General features: G+C 43.1%; 1 protein-coding gene across 1 annotated transcript; it reads left to right on the forward strand.

Moving 5' to 3' along the window:
* Window positions 1-343: 343 nt before the first annotated feature.
* LOC133376629 (serine/threonine-protein kinase 4-like) lies at window positions 344-910 on the forward strand. The gene has a single exon (XM_061609126.1). It carries the CDS (start codon window positions 344-346, stop codon window positions 908-910), a length of 567 nt encoding a protein of 188 aa, XP_061465110.1.
* Window positions 911-15,413: the final 14,503 nt, after the last annotated feature.

A 15,413-nucleotide genomic window follows, 5' to 3' on the forward strand; every position in this document is an offset into this window, starting at 1 on the left:
TAATGTAGTCTTGTGCATTCTTTTCACTCATAACTGCACTTTTGTGCACACGTTGTGAATGCACAACTGTATCACAAATTTCAGAGAAGTGCAAATTTTGAAGGTTAGATGTGAGTCATAGTCCAACGGCTCTGAACAGTATCTTTTCAAGCGTAAGAATTTTCGATAGGATAAATAGTTCTTCTGATAAGCTGGGTGGGAACTGTCATATCTGGTCTGTGGTTTTTTGGTACACAGATGTGGACAACACTTTTGAATCCTTTCTGATGAAGACATCTCAACCTAGATGTAAGACTGAAGTGAAAGTTTTCACTTAAAACTTTTTACTCAAACTGAAGGGAGGATGATTTCACTTGGAGCAGTAGCAGAAGAAAAGCCACCGTATGCTGATATTCACCCTATGAGGGCAATTTTCATGATTCCAACAAATCCACCTCCAACCTTCCGAAAGCCAGAACTCTGGTCAGATGAATTCACAGACTTTGTAAAACAGTGTCTTGTGAAATGTCCAGAAAAAAGAGCCACTGCCACGCAGCTGCTTCAGCATCCATTTGTCAAAAGTGCCAAAGGAGTTTTCGTCCTGCGAGACCTGATTAATGAGGCAATGGATATTAAACTGAAAATTCAGGAAGCTCAGCAGCGTGAGTTGTATCATTATGATGATGAAGAAAATTCAGAAGAAGATGAAACTGATTCTAGGACCATGGTGCGGGCACAGGGACAAGAAACTGGTACAATCAGAGCTACTTGTGGAATGAGTGATGGCATCAACACCATGTCAGAATACAATGACACTTTAGAGTCTCAGCTGGGAACAATGGTCATAAATGCAGAAGATGAAGGGACAATGAAGAGTGGGCTTAATTTGGGGGAAATTGCCTTGCAGTCCACATCAGTGAGCCCGGAGTGAAGCGATATGCTATCAAGGTCGCGTTTCATATCCAGCCATACCAGGGGCGTGACGACAACACAGTGCACAACAACATAGAATACATCCTGGGCAAGTGGGTGCTCCATGACCGAGAAGTCCAAATGCCAAGTCAACTTCACCCACTTTGGAATGTGGCAACAAACTCTTGCTGGAGGGTCAAAAGGATAGGACAGACACTTATGAGGCTTGCATAGAACAAAAAGGACATTTTTTTCTTAATAATGTTATTTATTTAGTTTAATTTTTGTAAATTGTATTGCTTTTATTGATGTATTTTTAGACTTGTGTTTATTTTTCTTTGTAAGCTGCATTGAGGGACTTTGGCCAAAAGGCAGGGTATTATTATTATTATTATTATTATTATTATTATTAATAATAATAATAATAATAATAATAATAATAATGATGATGATGATGATAATAATAATAATAATAATAATAATAATAATAATAATAATAATAATAATAATAATAATAATAATAATAATAATAATAATGTGCTGGCAAATTCAGAAGGGTAGGATCCCTTCATATGAGTCACACCATGCCCCCTCACACCCACGTCCTCTTCTAAGATTATACAACCTTCTAATACTATTTTATTTATTGAATTTACATCCTGCCGTTACTCCTGAAGAAACCCAGGTGACAATACAATAAAATTGTATTTTATTCAATAAAAATAAGCTTTCAATCTCTGCAGTTGACTGGGTTCCTTCTGTGAGGAGAGGTGGGATATAAATCTAATAAAAATGAATGAATGAATGAGTTGTTTGGACACTAGGAATCTCTGGTCCTAAAAAGCTGTTGTTTCCCTCATCCTTGCACTTAGCTAGTGACTTCTGTCTCCTTGTAATCTCCATTTGAGATCAGGTACACCTTATAAGTTAATTTCTGCATATTTTACTACACAGTAAGTGTAGGTGGATGTTAAAAAATCACATGGCATACATGTTTACTCAGAGAAGCAAGTATATTTGTGTTTGATGGGGCTTACTCCCAGGTAAGTGAGTACAGGAATATAGCATAGGCTTTCTTGGGAGGAAGGGGCAGAGAAGATGAAAGAGCTGCAGGGATGAGACTGTGCTGGGACCATCAAGGGGCAAGCATTTCCACCTGCCTTGCCCCACTCCTCTGCCTGGGCCTTATCAGGAGGAGCTGCAGGCTGAGTCTTGCTGCTGCAGGGATGAGACTGTGCTGGGACCATCAAGGGGCAAGTATTTCCACCTGCCTTGCCCCACCCCTCTGCCTGGGCCTTATCAGGAGGGGCTGCAGGCTGAGTCATGTTGCTGCAGGGATGAGACTGTGCTGGGACCATCAAGGGGCAAGTATTTCCACCTGCCTTGCCCCACCCCTCTGCCTGGGCCTTATCAGGAGGAGCTGCAGGCTGAGTCATGTTGCTGCAGGGATGAGACTGTGCTGGGACCATCAAGGGGCAAGCATTTCCACCTGCCTTGCCCCCCACCCCTGCTCTTAGTGACATTTTTCTGGGGACTGCCCTTTACCAGGAAGATGAATGCTTTTGGTTTGCTGTTCCTGTTTTTTTAGAGATATTAGGACTTTGTTAGTTTGATTTTTTTCCCTGTAAATTGTATTGTTTTTATTTGTATTTTGTATTTGTATTTTTTTGTGTGTGTAAGCCGCCTTGGGGGCCTATTTGGCCGAAAGGCGGCCTAGAAATAAAACATTACATTATATTACATTACACACCAACCTGGGAGTAAACACCCTTGAATACAATTGGGACTTATGCATGCATCTAAACACACAATAATCATGCCAGATTGGTTGAAGCCTGGAGGTGTACTAAGGGCGGTAGGGGGCAGAGACAAAAACATGTTCCTTCCTTTATAAAGATGCACCATTTGGTTTAGAGAAGCAAAGTTTGATGCCTATGACACAAGCATTAAGACTGCAATCCAATACATGTCTACTCAGAAGTAAGCTCCATTAAGTTCAGTGGGATTTACTCCCAGGTAAGTATGTATTGGATTGCAGCCTATGTTCTCCTTTGCAGCCATTTTACACCACCTTATATATCTTCACAACAAGCCTCAGAGGTAGGTTGGGCTCAAGGGCATCACATAAGTGGAGACTTTATTGGTGAGTGGTAATTTCCCATCCTTTTTGCTCAAAAATGAAAAAAGGAAAACAATATGTAGTTATTATGAAGTATTAATAGATAACCACAACAAAAGAATCAATGCTTGATTTTTAACTATTTAAATTTTGAATTTATTCCAGTATGCACATCTGAACGGAATAGCTATAAGTCTTAAATCACTTTCCACCCCTCCATCTGAAATACAATACCTGATTGTGCACTGAATGTAGCATTACCAACCTAAGATCTGCAAGTGAAACAAAGACCTACAGTAACATCACCTCCCCAACAGAAACATCCAGACTCACACCAGCTATATGGATCTGCACACATACACACATCCCTCCCCCAACTTACTATTTTTCTCTCTTTCTCTCCCTTACTCCTGGCTTTGTTCTGGAACAAAACCACATGTTCTCCCTCTTTTTTTGGCTTAAAAAAAGAGTTAGCAATATACTTTCTCTGATCCAAAAGAGTAAGGTACCAATCCGAGAAGGTTTGTAGTTACTGCTTTAGAGTGGAGCTCCCACACACACAATCAGTCGCATGGGATTTCACTTGCATTGTCAGAGTTTTCTGATGATCCTCCTACAGTTGTTATTGAGATACACACTTACCTAGTAGTAAGCCCCACTTCTGAGTAAGCATGTATAGGAATGGGCTGTAAGACTGCCATTCAAGGCACATTTACTTAGGAGTGAGTCCCCATTGAACAAAAGCTCTCTCTCTCTCAAACAACTCCCCCCTCCAAAAACTCCTCCCTGGGGCAAAGGAAAGGAAGCACTCACAGGCAGACAACAGCATCTTCAGCATGCAAGGACCCATATACTGCTCCGTATTTCCCTGCACATCCTTTTTTAAAAGCAAGCCCCAATTGCTCCCTCAAAGTTTGCTGCTGGGTGGCAGCCTGAGCTTGTAGTGATCATGAGAATGTAAGTACCTGGGCTTGGCTGTCCACCTTCCTTTCTATGTAAACTTCTGTCTCCCATGACACTCTTTTCTTTCCCAAGGCAACCAGGAAAGGCACATTCAGCAGTTGGGAACCGAGCAACTTCCTTGGCTGTAGAGACAGAGGGACTCTAGGTGGGGGCCTAGAGTCCAAAAAAGTAACTGGGCTGCATCCCAAGGCATCCTGTTGCGAAAACACACCTGACTTGGAGTGAAATTCTTTGAAAGGGTTATGGGAAGCCTGCCATTATGGTAGTCCTTCCTCCCATCCTTTTACATTTTCTGTTAGTGCAGTCATCACATTTCCCCCTCAGAATGTCCCTGATGCAGCATCATTTCAAGATGTTCTGGGGGAAAATGGCAGCCATGATTGTTTTGTAGCAGCCACTATTTCTTTATTCTGTAAACACAAAATGTCAGCACACTGTTGTCTTCCTCTTCATGTGTATGTTTTTGGTGTATAATTTTTTGTAGCATGTGAAGCAGTGTTATCTTCACTAATGGATAGAAAAACATTATTTCTCAGTGTCTGTTTTTCTTTCTCTTCTTAGGATAGGCAAAATAGAAGTTCAGATAAGAGCCACTACATATTTTTCAGAATATACTTTTTATATATATATATATTTAAAATACAGAAGATTATACCTTTTATTCCTCTCTTTTTTTTTGGTAAACTGAGAAAGAAGTCCTGTGCCGAAATGAAATGCAACATAAGTGAACATGAAACTTTTTAAAAACGTATTTTTCTTCAATGTAATTACAGTACCAAAAAATGCTATAATCCACTCTGAGCCTTAGGAAAAGGGCAGAATAGAAATATGAATAAATTCAGTTGGTAATTATGCATCTACTTCTCCAGATGTTTTTATATTATCACAGTCTCACTGGACTGTTCCGTCAGCTGATTCTAGGCTATAATTTCATAACTAAATTAGATCTCTCTCATGGATATCCAAATAATTAAGTTCTCATCTTTGTCACACACACGCACCCAAAAAAGCAAAAGCAAAACACAACCCACTTCTGTTTCTCTGAAATTATTATTTTTTTCTGCTGGTTTAGAAATGTTCCAAGACTAGATAAGTGTGATTGTGAATGCCAGACAATAGCAGTTAAATTCCTGGCACTGGGTTATCAGTGTGGTGCCCATTGGTGCCAGTCTGCCTGCCAGTACCTCCTACAGTGCCTGTGAAAGGTCTTAGTAAATAGCCACTCAAAATCCATGATGCTTAAGACCCTGTTTGTTCTCTTTGCTCAGTTCTTGTTTGTGCTGGCTTGGCCTATCCTATGTTGAATGCACACCCTTAGACATGCCCACATTTCATTGGATGCCAGGGTCAGACACCCACACTCCTTTCCATTCTCAACAGAGGAGGTCTAAAAAGTTTTTCTTTGTGAATGAGTGTACTGGCAACTGACGTAGGTGCCATTTCCTCCAGCAGTTTTAATAACTTGCAAGTACAAACTTATTAGCAACAGGCTAACAAGTCTTCAGCACAGGCTCCTGAACGTCCATAGACACTGAGTTCTGAAAATACCTTTCCTGCTGCCTACCTGGAATGGGCAATTGCACCCTGGCTCTGAGCACCAGACAAAGCATTGTCTTTGCCTGTTTGCCTTAAAGATGTGCTGAGAAAGTACTTGACTATGTTACCAAGGGACTCAGTCTCACTGTCATTTTAAATATGCCATTCACCTAGACTCTTAAATCGCCACTTTTACCAGGAAAGCATACAAAGGCAAAAGTTTAGATATTCAAGGCAAGAAAGGTGTACTCTATATTTGTTGACTTCAATCCTGATCAATAATGAAGACTCTCCAGTTCTGCATATCAGTGTGAGAACTTCAGAAAATAAAAAAAACCTTTTTTTCTTTGCCTGACCTGTAGCCCATTCAAACCATCTAATGTACATCCTGATGTGACCTATAGTGAGCCCTAACAGAGAAAATTCCATGTCTGAGCCATTGCGACCACCAGCAGTCTCTTTATTTATTTAGTTAGTTAGTTATTCTATATCCTACCCTTCCTCCTGAGGAGCCCAGAGCAGCATTGCTTAAGAACAAAAACACTGCAGCAGACATTTGCACATGGAACACTCTTTTTCACATCACAGATGCACGCCTTAACGTGGTAAGGGGGTTTGAGTGTTGAAGAAGCTGAGAGCAATGCCGTCAGGAGTCTAGACCAAGATGCTGGACTTCTAGCAGGGGCACCCAAGGCAGAACGGTCAAAGCTGACACACCAGACTAAGATGCATCCAAACTCAGAGGAAGGCAATGGTAAACCACCTCTGAATACCTCTTACCATGAAAACCCTATGAACAGAGTATCCAAAATGCAACATGAGATGATGGAAGATGAGACCCCCAGGTCAGAAGGCACTCACCAAGCTACTGGGGAAGAACAACGGACAAGTACAAATAGCCCTGTGACTAATGACGCAGCTGGGTCAAAGCCAAAAGAAAGCCCAGAGGCTGATGTACACAGATGCAAAAGGAGAGTCTGGAGTTGTACAATGCACACAATAGGAACATGGAATGTGAGAAGCATGAACCAGGGAAAGTTAGATATTGTCAAGCAAGAAATGAAATGTATCAACATTATAATACTTGGCGTAAGTGAATTAAATGGATGGGAATGGGACATTTTCAATCAGGCAACGACAAAATATTTTATGGAGGAAATGAGAAATTAAGAAGAAACAGGGTTGCTTTAATAGATCTCAAGAGTATGTACGTGTAGATCTCTCCCTTGTCTCTTCAGTACTCTAGATCCTTCTTCCTCTTTGTTCTAGGAAAAAACCCTCTCTCATGTAATTGAGCCAGTGAGAGTTACCCACTTTAAAACTTCAGTTTTCTGTCTTTATGGGATCTTTCCTAACCTAGATTGTTTCCTACTTCTTTGTCTTAGCTATTTTTGTATACTCGGATTAGTTAGAGTGCCAGGAGTATCCATATCTCCCTTCATCTCAGGAACAGTTTCATATAATACAAGGCTCTAGGAAACCTACAAGCTTTCAGTCAGCTCTTCATATCCTATAATTATCTCTTTTCTGGTTGTTTATGGATATCATGAGGCATCTTGTTAACTAGGAATCTGGGTGTCTGATCCAAAAGTATTTGTAAAAAACAGTCAAGAAACACTCAGTGTCCTAGCAATGGCAACAGTCTGCCGAAGAAGACCTTTCATCCTACTCCTGCCTTGGATTAGGTAATATTCATTTCCCAGCATCTTTCTCACACTCTCTTTCTCTTGCCCGAACATTCATAAAGGTATCCAAACTGCTTTGCAGTCAATGTATTTGCATTCTATCTTCCCTCTTTATCCTAATTCACCTTCACACATATCTGTCTGGAATCTACCTTCTTCCCCTTTACCACACTTGGCATTAGATACCTCCAACTTCTACCACCCCTTAGCCTTAACCAGAGTTGCCAGTCCAGTTGAAATACTACCTGTATAATTAATCTTTCATTTCTATAACAATCTGCAAACAATCTTCAGTTTGCCATCTCATCACTAATTCTTCCTGTTATTAGTGTAATTAATGTTATGGCATGCTGTGACTCTGAACTAAAGACATAACACATTGTCCTTCTGAATGCACTCTTCCTCAACATGTGTAGATGAGGACATGTGGTAACAATTATCCCACAACACCATAACTGAACAGCTTTAGATGTAATGGGATCACTGGGCCTCAAATGGATCCTCTTCTGTAGCCCACTGCACCAGTCATGTGCGAGAGCCTGGTTGGATAGGTTCTCCTTCACTTTCAAGAGACCCCAAGGTGCTCACCTCAGTAGCTTCCTTCCCTATCCACACTAAGGCTTCAATCCAATACATGTCTCTTTGGGCTCAATGGGACTTACTCCCAGGTAAGTGTGGATTGGGTTGCAGCCTAAACTTCTCCTCTGTCAAATTAATTTGTTAGCCAAATCAGTCACTTTTACCATAATATTGTCCAAGAAATGCTGCAGCATGAAAGGGGTGTGTGCGCTCTCTTCTACAAATTCTGAAGTACACTCCAAAAATTCTGCTTAGCCCCCAAACTGACAACTAGTTAATCCCATACTGCAATTTTATTTGGGGGGGGGGGTTTCAGCTCAGGCAAATACTCTGAGAAGGATGATTAGCAGAATACTTTCTGCATGCAATTGTTCCATGCTCAGTCTTTAGTTAAAAGGATCCAGTTAAAAGGGCCAGATAGCAGGTGCCAGGAAAGATTTCTGCCATAGATCCTGGAGACCCACTGCCATTCAGAGCAGACAACACTGGAAGAGATGAATACATAACCTGACCTGGTATAAGGCAGCTTTCTATGAGAGCAGTGTGCAAAAGCTTTCTTGCAATATAGTTAAAAATCCTTTAACTAAAATAAAGGTTTCTCAAAGTTTCCACAATCTTAAAGAAAATTGTATACTTTGGTATGTCTAATTTAAAACACCATTTGTCTAAGTGTCCCTGTTAAACAGAACAATAGTTATTCTAGAAAATTGTGGACTGATTTTACATTTAACTATAGCCTGGTAAAACATGAAACAGACAGTTCGGTATAATGCATTTAACCTCTTCCCCATTTTCCTATAGCAACTGGTATTATTGTTCTCTCTTTTGAACAAAAAAAGCAAATTATTAATCTGACTTAACTCACAGATGATCAACAGAATTAAACTTCCAGTCTTGACTCTGCAGCTTTGTTTCCTGTAGATGTGTCTCTTTAACTCCAATCAATGTTAATTGGAGTTGCAGGCATGCAATGGGATATAGCCATTAACTATCATTGCCTTGTCAGTGTACATTAAATAACTCAGGTGGAAAAGTTTTCTCTTGGAGTAAAATATTATTGAAGTACTGGGACTCTAAACAGTAATGTTTTTTAATACATTTTTAGATGTATAATTCTAATGTGATTGCATGCACATGGAAAGAGCTTAAAGGCGATAACAATTCTGAGTTTGATATAGTTGCTGGGAAAGGCTGCTTTCCAACCCAAGCCTCCTATTGTTGCATGACAGGAAGCGATGGGGGATCCCACTGTGTGATTTGACTATTACTGAAGGAGGTGGAGGTGCAGCTACTCCTGAAAAAAATCCACCCTGGACCCAGGAGCTTATACCAACTACCACCAGTCACTGATACACATTTGGTGGGTGCAAGGTTGTCAAGAGGATGGTGGTGCTTCAGCTGCACATGTTCTTGGATGCAACTGATTTTCTTGACTGATTATCTTGACCCATTCCAGCCTGGGTTCAGGTCTGGTTTTGAACAGGAGGACAGGAGGTGTGTGTGACTCTCTTGGTTCCCCTGGATCTCTCAGCAGCTTTTGATACCAGTATCCTCCTGGACCATCTCTATGGTTTGGAAGTTGGGAACACTGTTTTACAATGGTTTCACTCCTACTTACGGGATCAGTTTCAGAGAGTAGAATTAAGTGACTACACCTCAGCCCTGTGCCAATTGATCTGTGGAGTGTTACAACTGATCTGTGGAGTGCCAGTACGCTGATGATTTTTCTGTAGCATCTTAATCAGGAGAGCCCATGCATGTCCCAAACTGATGCCTGGATGCAGTCATGGGCTGGATGAGGGATAATAAAAATCAACTGAATCCTAACAAGATGGAGGTCCTATGAATGGGTGGTTTACAGGTGCTTGGGAAGCAAATTGTGCATCATCACCATCTTATTAATCACTTATTATACAGAGGTCTCCAAGCAACTTAAAACATAACCAGTTCTGGATGGGTTTGCAATCTCTCTGAAGGAGCAGGTCTGTAGTTGGGGGTGCTCCTAGATCCACTGTTGTTACTAAAAGCCTATGTGCCCTCAGTGACTTGGAGCATCCATTACTAACTTTGGCTGGTGCACCAACTATAATTTATTTATTTTATGTATTAAATGTGTATCCCACACTTCCTTTCAAAGGCGACAATTACTATTACCAGTTGATGAAAATTACAATTACGATCCTGAACAGGGACAGCCTTACCATGGTGTTAAATATACATTAAGTACCTCAGTATTTAGACTACTGAAATGTGCTGTTTTAAATGTGCTGTCAACCATTGCACCTGATCAAAAGCTGCAGCTACTGCAAAAGCAGCTAATGAGTTCTCTGACATATTATGATAAAGATGCCAATGAGTTGCCGTTAAGAAGCTCCCACATTAGATGTTTTTAAGCTGAGGCTGGATGGCCACCTATCAGGGATGTTATAGGAGTGGATTTCCTGTAGCAGTAAGGGGTTAGACTAGATTGCCTGGTTCCTGTCCAAAACATGACAACAGAGGCTCTTGCTTTGAAGTAAGGAAGAGATTGTTATTGAAGCAAAGAAACGGTACAGACTCAGCAGCAGGCAAAGAGTTATTGTAGTCCCAAAGCTCTTACTAGGTGACCAGATTTCAGGACTAGACAGGCTAGGAGCAGAAGCCAAATTTCAAGAGTCTACATCAGGGAAAGAAGTTCAAGTCCACACAGGAGCTATGGAGTTGTGTCCAACAAATTTCCACACTCACCCACCAGCCTTTTAAAGTTGAGGAATGGCAAGCTCACTGATGGGATTCCCATGCCTTGCAAGAATGTCGAACTTGCAGGTGTGCACGACATCTCTGTGGGTGGATCTGTTCCCTTCTTCAGAGGCACCCCCTAGTCCTGGGAGACAAGGTCGAGCCTGCATTCCCTTCTGAATCCAGTTCATTCACCCCAAGCTGCGGGTTGGTGCCCTCCCAAGACCTTGTGGACTTGAGGGTGCCGACACTTCTGCTTCTCCATCAAGAGCTGCTGGATCCAGAGAAAAGGGAGGACCTCCCTCCACCAGCCTCTGTCCCAGTGTCTCAGTCTTCCCTCCCGAACCTCCCTCATCTTCTTCCACTGCCTGCCAACCCAAGCCTGAGTCTGACAGCAACTCAGTATAGATGAACTGGTTGGTCAGAGATCTGCCAGTAACAGGGCTGGTGGAAATATGGGGCAGAAGCATATTTTTCTACACTCAGAGAAGATTTTCCACTACCTCCCCTTTCCCCATGAACCCTCTGTACCACAGCCTACCCCATGTACAAGGGTTCCCTGATCCTAGGGGGAACATGGGAGGGTCTCTGGGGCCTGGTAGGGAGAGGAGAAACTGAGAAAGCCAGTTTCCTCTAGCCCTGTTTTGCAGACAGTATCTGTATCGAGCTCATTGATTCCATTATTCCATGTGCTGTAAGTCTCTCTGGGTTCAATGAGAATAGCTTCCTTCCTGGTACATATTCTTTGGGTTTTAGCCAGTTCTTTATGCTGTGTACCCTTCAGCAGAGCAGTGATTCAGTTAGTTCTGCCCTTGCAGAGAACAGCTAATAACTCTACCAGAAATCCAACACTTTGCTGTGTTTTGATTTGTCCCTTCAACCTGGAGCCCCTGGCTGCTAGCCTATGAAAGAGAAGGAAGTAGAGAAAGAGGAAGACTCACTGTCGGCCTCTATCCTGCCACCTTCTAGCTTGGTTGGTTTGGGAACATCAATCAAGCATCCTAAAAGTAGTTAAAAGGTGGCTGTTCCCTACACATCTGCTGCTGTTGGACTTAGTACCAAAAAGGAACAGTAAAAGTGAACATAATGGGGTTCGTAAGAACAGAAGCAAAGTGTCAGCATTGAAGCCAGCCTGAAGGGTGGTGAGAACAGCAATGCTTCTTTGCAGCAGTTTGTTCTATGAAATCCTTTCTAGAATAATAGTTGTAGGAACTTGTAAAGATATAATTGTTTGACTAGCCAACAATATTTGTCTCATTGATTTACATTTCTTGTAGTTACACGGAGTTGTGTACAGGAAGTAAGAATGGTAAAATATAAAGAATCATTCATAAAATGCTTTGAGAACTTCATGGAGCAAAGAATTATATGATGGTGGAGGAGATGAGGATGATGCAACACGCGAATCCAGCATGCCCCTTTGTGGTGGAGATGAATGCGTCAGACGTGGCCATCGGTGCGGTGCTTTTACAGCCAGCACAGGGGGATGCTAGAAACTATGGTCTGAGACCATGCACTTACTTTTCACTGAAGTTGACAAACTCAGAGCAAAATTACACTGTGTGGGAAAAGGAGTTGCTGGCCATTTGGGATGCATTTGAAACTTCGTGACACCTTTTGGAAGGAGCACAGCATGACATTGAGGTGCACACTGACCATCGGAACCTGGAGAGCCTTCACACCACCAGTAAGCTGAACCATAGACAGGTGTGTTGGGTGCAGTACTTCACTCGCTTCCACTTCAACATCCATTACATTTCTCAGGAGCAGAACAAGTGGGCAGATGCCCTGTCCCACAAACCAGAATAACTGGAGAATCTGACTCTGAGACCGGCGCAACTGATCATACCCCTTGAAAAGATGAGGGGGGTGCCAGGACTCCTGGATGGAGGATCTGTGGTTGGTGCAAGAACAAGATCCATTTGTCCAGGGGAAGCACTCAGAGTTAGAGGAGCAGCCTACTGGGAAGGCAGAGGGCTACACGCTGAAGGGAGGGTGCTGTATCATCACAACATCATGTACGTGCCCCCCGGGGATCTGAGAGCCAAGGTCCTGCATCAGTATCATGACCCACTGCTGGGCACTTTGGAGTCTTCAAAACCTTGCAATCAGTTGCCAGGGAGTTTTGGTGGCCCTGGATGAAGAGGGAGGTCCAGTCCTGCCCCACCTGTGCCAGAGCTAAACATGTCATGGGACAGCCAGCAGGACTTTTAGAGCCACTCCCTAACCCCCCAGGGTCCTTGGCAGATGGTAATTTTGGACTTCATCACTGACCTTCCCTCCTCACAGGGGAAAACCACAGTGTCGTTGTTGGTGGATGCTTTGACTAATATGGCTCATTTCATTCCATGCACAGGACTCCCAAAAGCACAAGACATGGCTCAACTGTAAGTGCAGTACGTGTACAGATTGCATGGCCTTCCAGACAGTTTAGTTTCAGATCGAGGGACACAGTTTACGACTCGATTTTGGCACGCCTTGTGGCGACTGCTGCAGAGCAAACTGAGACTGTCTTTGTCTCATCACCCTCAGAAGGAAGGACAGAATGAGAGAGTGAATGGCACGTTAGAGAAATATCTCTGCTGTTATGTCAACTACCAGCAGGACAACTGGGTGTCCTTTTTGTCTCTAGTGGAGTTTGCTTACAACAGCGCAGTGCATGCGACCACACTACAGACTCCATTCTTTGCCAACCTCGGATATCACCCCTGAGAGTTCGCCTCCCCACACGGTAGCCCCTCCATTCCAGCAGCCAAAGACTTTGTGCAAGAGCTCCAGTCAATGCAGCAGCTGTTAAGGGAACAGCTAGAGAGGGCAGAGGTGGACTATAAGAGAGCTGCAGACCAACATCGACAGGAGGGGCCTGTAATCCATGTGGGAGACAGGGTGTGGTTGTCCACATGTTACCTGCCTACATGGGGGCGCTGCCATAAGTTAGAAGATCGAAAGGTGGGTCTTTTTGAGATGGAGGCTCAGATCAATCCAGTGGCTTTTTGTCTGAGGCTGCCTCCTTCCTTCAAAATACACCCAGTGTTTCATCACTCCCTGCTTACTCTGGAACATCCCCCAGATCTCCACCAAACATCAGAGGTGCCTCCACCCTCCATTGCGGTGGGTGGACAAGAGGAATATGAAGTGGAGCAGATTTTGGACTCATGGAAGTGCCGAGGGTGGCTTCAATATTTGATTCACTGGAAGGGATACGACCAGACAGAGCAGTCATGTGAATCAGCCGATGACGTTCATGTGCCATACTTGGTGAGGGAGTTCCATGATGCTCACCCGGAGAAGCCCAAACTCAGGGGGTGGGGGGAGATGGTGCATGGAGGGGGGATGATGTTGTGCCCCAGGTGCACCAGGAGTTAGCTCAGGGAGAGGGAGAGGAGTCAGATGAGGACAAGGTCCCTGGGAGCATTGAAGGGAGAGCACAGTCAGCCTGCAGACTGCATTGGCCATCCCCCCATTGAGGTAGTTCCTGCTCTGCCTGTGAGCCCCCCACCTGAGCCATTGGGAAGCGACCCCTCACGTGCGCCAACCACGCCCCCAAAGAAATCTCCAACTGGCACTTCAAATGCTTCCCAGCCAACCAGCTTCCCACTTCCTGAGGCTGAGCCATCGCCTATCGAAGCCCTGGTGTCAGATGGGCCAGTGGAGTCTCACCACCCCTCACCCCATGCGAGACAGTGTGAGAAAAGGGTCCTTTAGAGGGTGGAACTTTGGAGGAGCCATCGTTACGGGCAAAGACCCTCCCTACTTAAGCAGATGCCTGCCCAGGCTCCAGTGCTGATTGCACTCTCCCACATGCTGTGGAGACTATCCAGGTAGTTTAGTTAGGGAAGGTAGTGAGCTATCATAGACAGGTTTATGAAGCGCACTGCTTTGGATGTAAGCATCACTCTAATGAAAAGAGAATTAAGTCAAGCCTTGTCTCCATCTCATTTTTCAGGCTCTGGGCAGGACAGAGGGTTGGGAGAGGAGGAATCAGAGTGCAGAGCCTCAGTGGGGCAGGGCCACACCCCCTACACATACTTTCTTTTGAGTGCCTGAAGATGGCTGTAGAGTAGATTGGATATAGATAAGATGTCCACCATCAGCTTTCTACTCAAGCAGTCTCAGCAAGCTCCTTCCCAGCTGACTCTGGTAAGGTGCTCAGCTTTTAAAGTTACCTGGAAGGAAGGAGAACAGACAATCTCAATGAGCTTGACAGCCCCAGGTAGAACATAGACACAGACTCCCAGCATGATGTGAAGAGGTCCGACCGTGAGTCTATAATTTATCTACTAGATGGACAAGGTAAACAATATACAACTGTGAAGACTGTACATTTTTTATCTGCTGTAACTGATGAGAGAAAAATCTTGAGAAAGAATGCTGTGTTTTGTCAGGGAGATTCAGAATTTTAAATTTGTATTATGCTTTTACTTATTTAGTTTTTACATAATTTTATTCAGATTTCCACCATACATTCATTTTATTTGATCCCATTTACTTTAATATTTCATTTGAATTTGTTAAAAGAGAAGCAATATTTCCTTTTTAAAGGGGCCTGTTATGATCTGCCAGGGATATTTGGCATTTTAAGCTTACGTTGTAGCTTATTTGGGTCTGAATGAATTTCTGTTGATGCTACTGTTACACTGTTATGAACTCTTATTTTGTGATGGTCTGATGACTAACTATAAATACATGAATTGCAATCTGAAATGTCAAGCAATCCTACTCATATGCCTGGTCACAGCTCATACTATCCTGCACCACTTCTGAAGATTAATTTTGCATATATGTGCATTTACATAAAACCTGAGTCCAGTGTCCACCAATACAGTTCCATTAAATAATTTCTGTTTTGATTTAAGGCTGTAATCCTATGCAGACTATGCACTTTCTTGGACCAGGTCTAGGATTGCCAGGTTCAGGGCCTG

This window comes from Rhineura floridana, chromosome 1, assembly GCF_030035675.1.
Source record: "Rhineura floridana isolate rRhiFlo1 chromosome 1, rRhiFlo1.hap2, whole genome shotgun sequence".
In the NCBI taxonomy this organism is placed as follows: domain Eukaryota; kingdom Metazoa; phylum Chordata; class Lepidosauria; order Squamata; family Rhineuridae; genus Rhineura; species Rhineura floridana.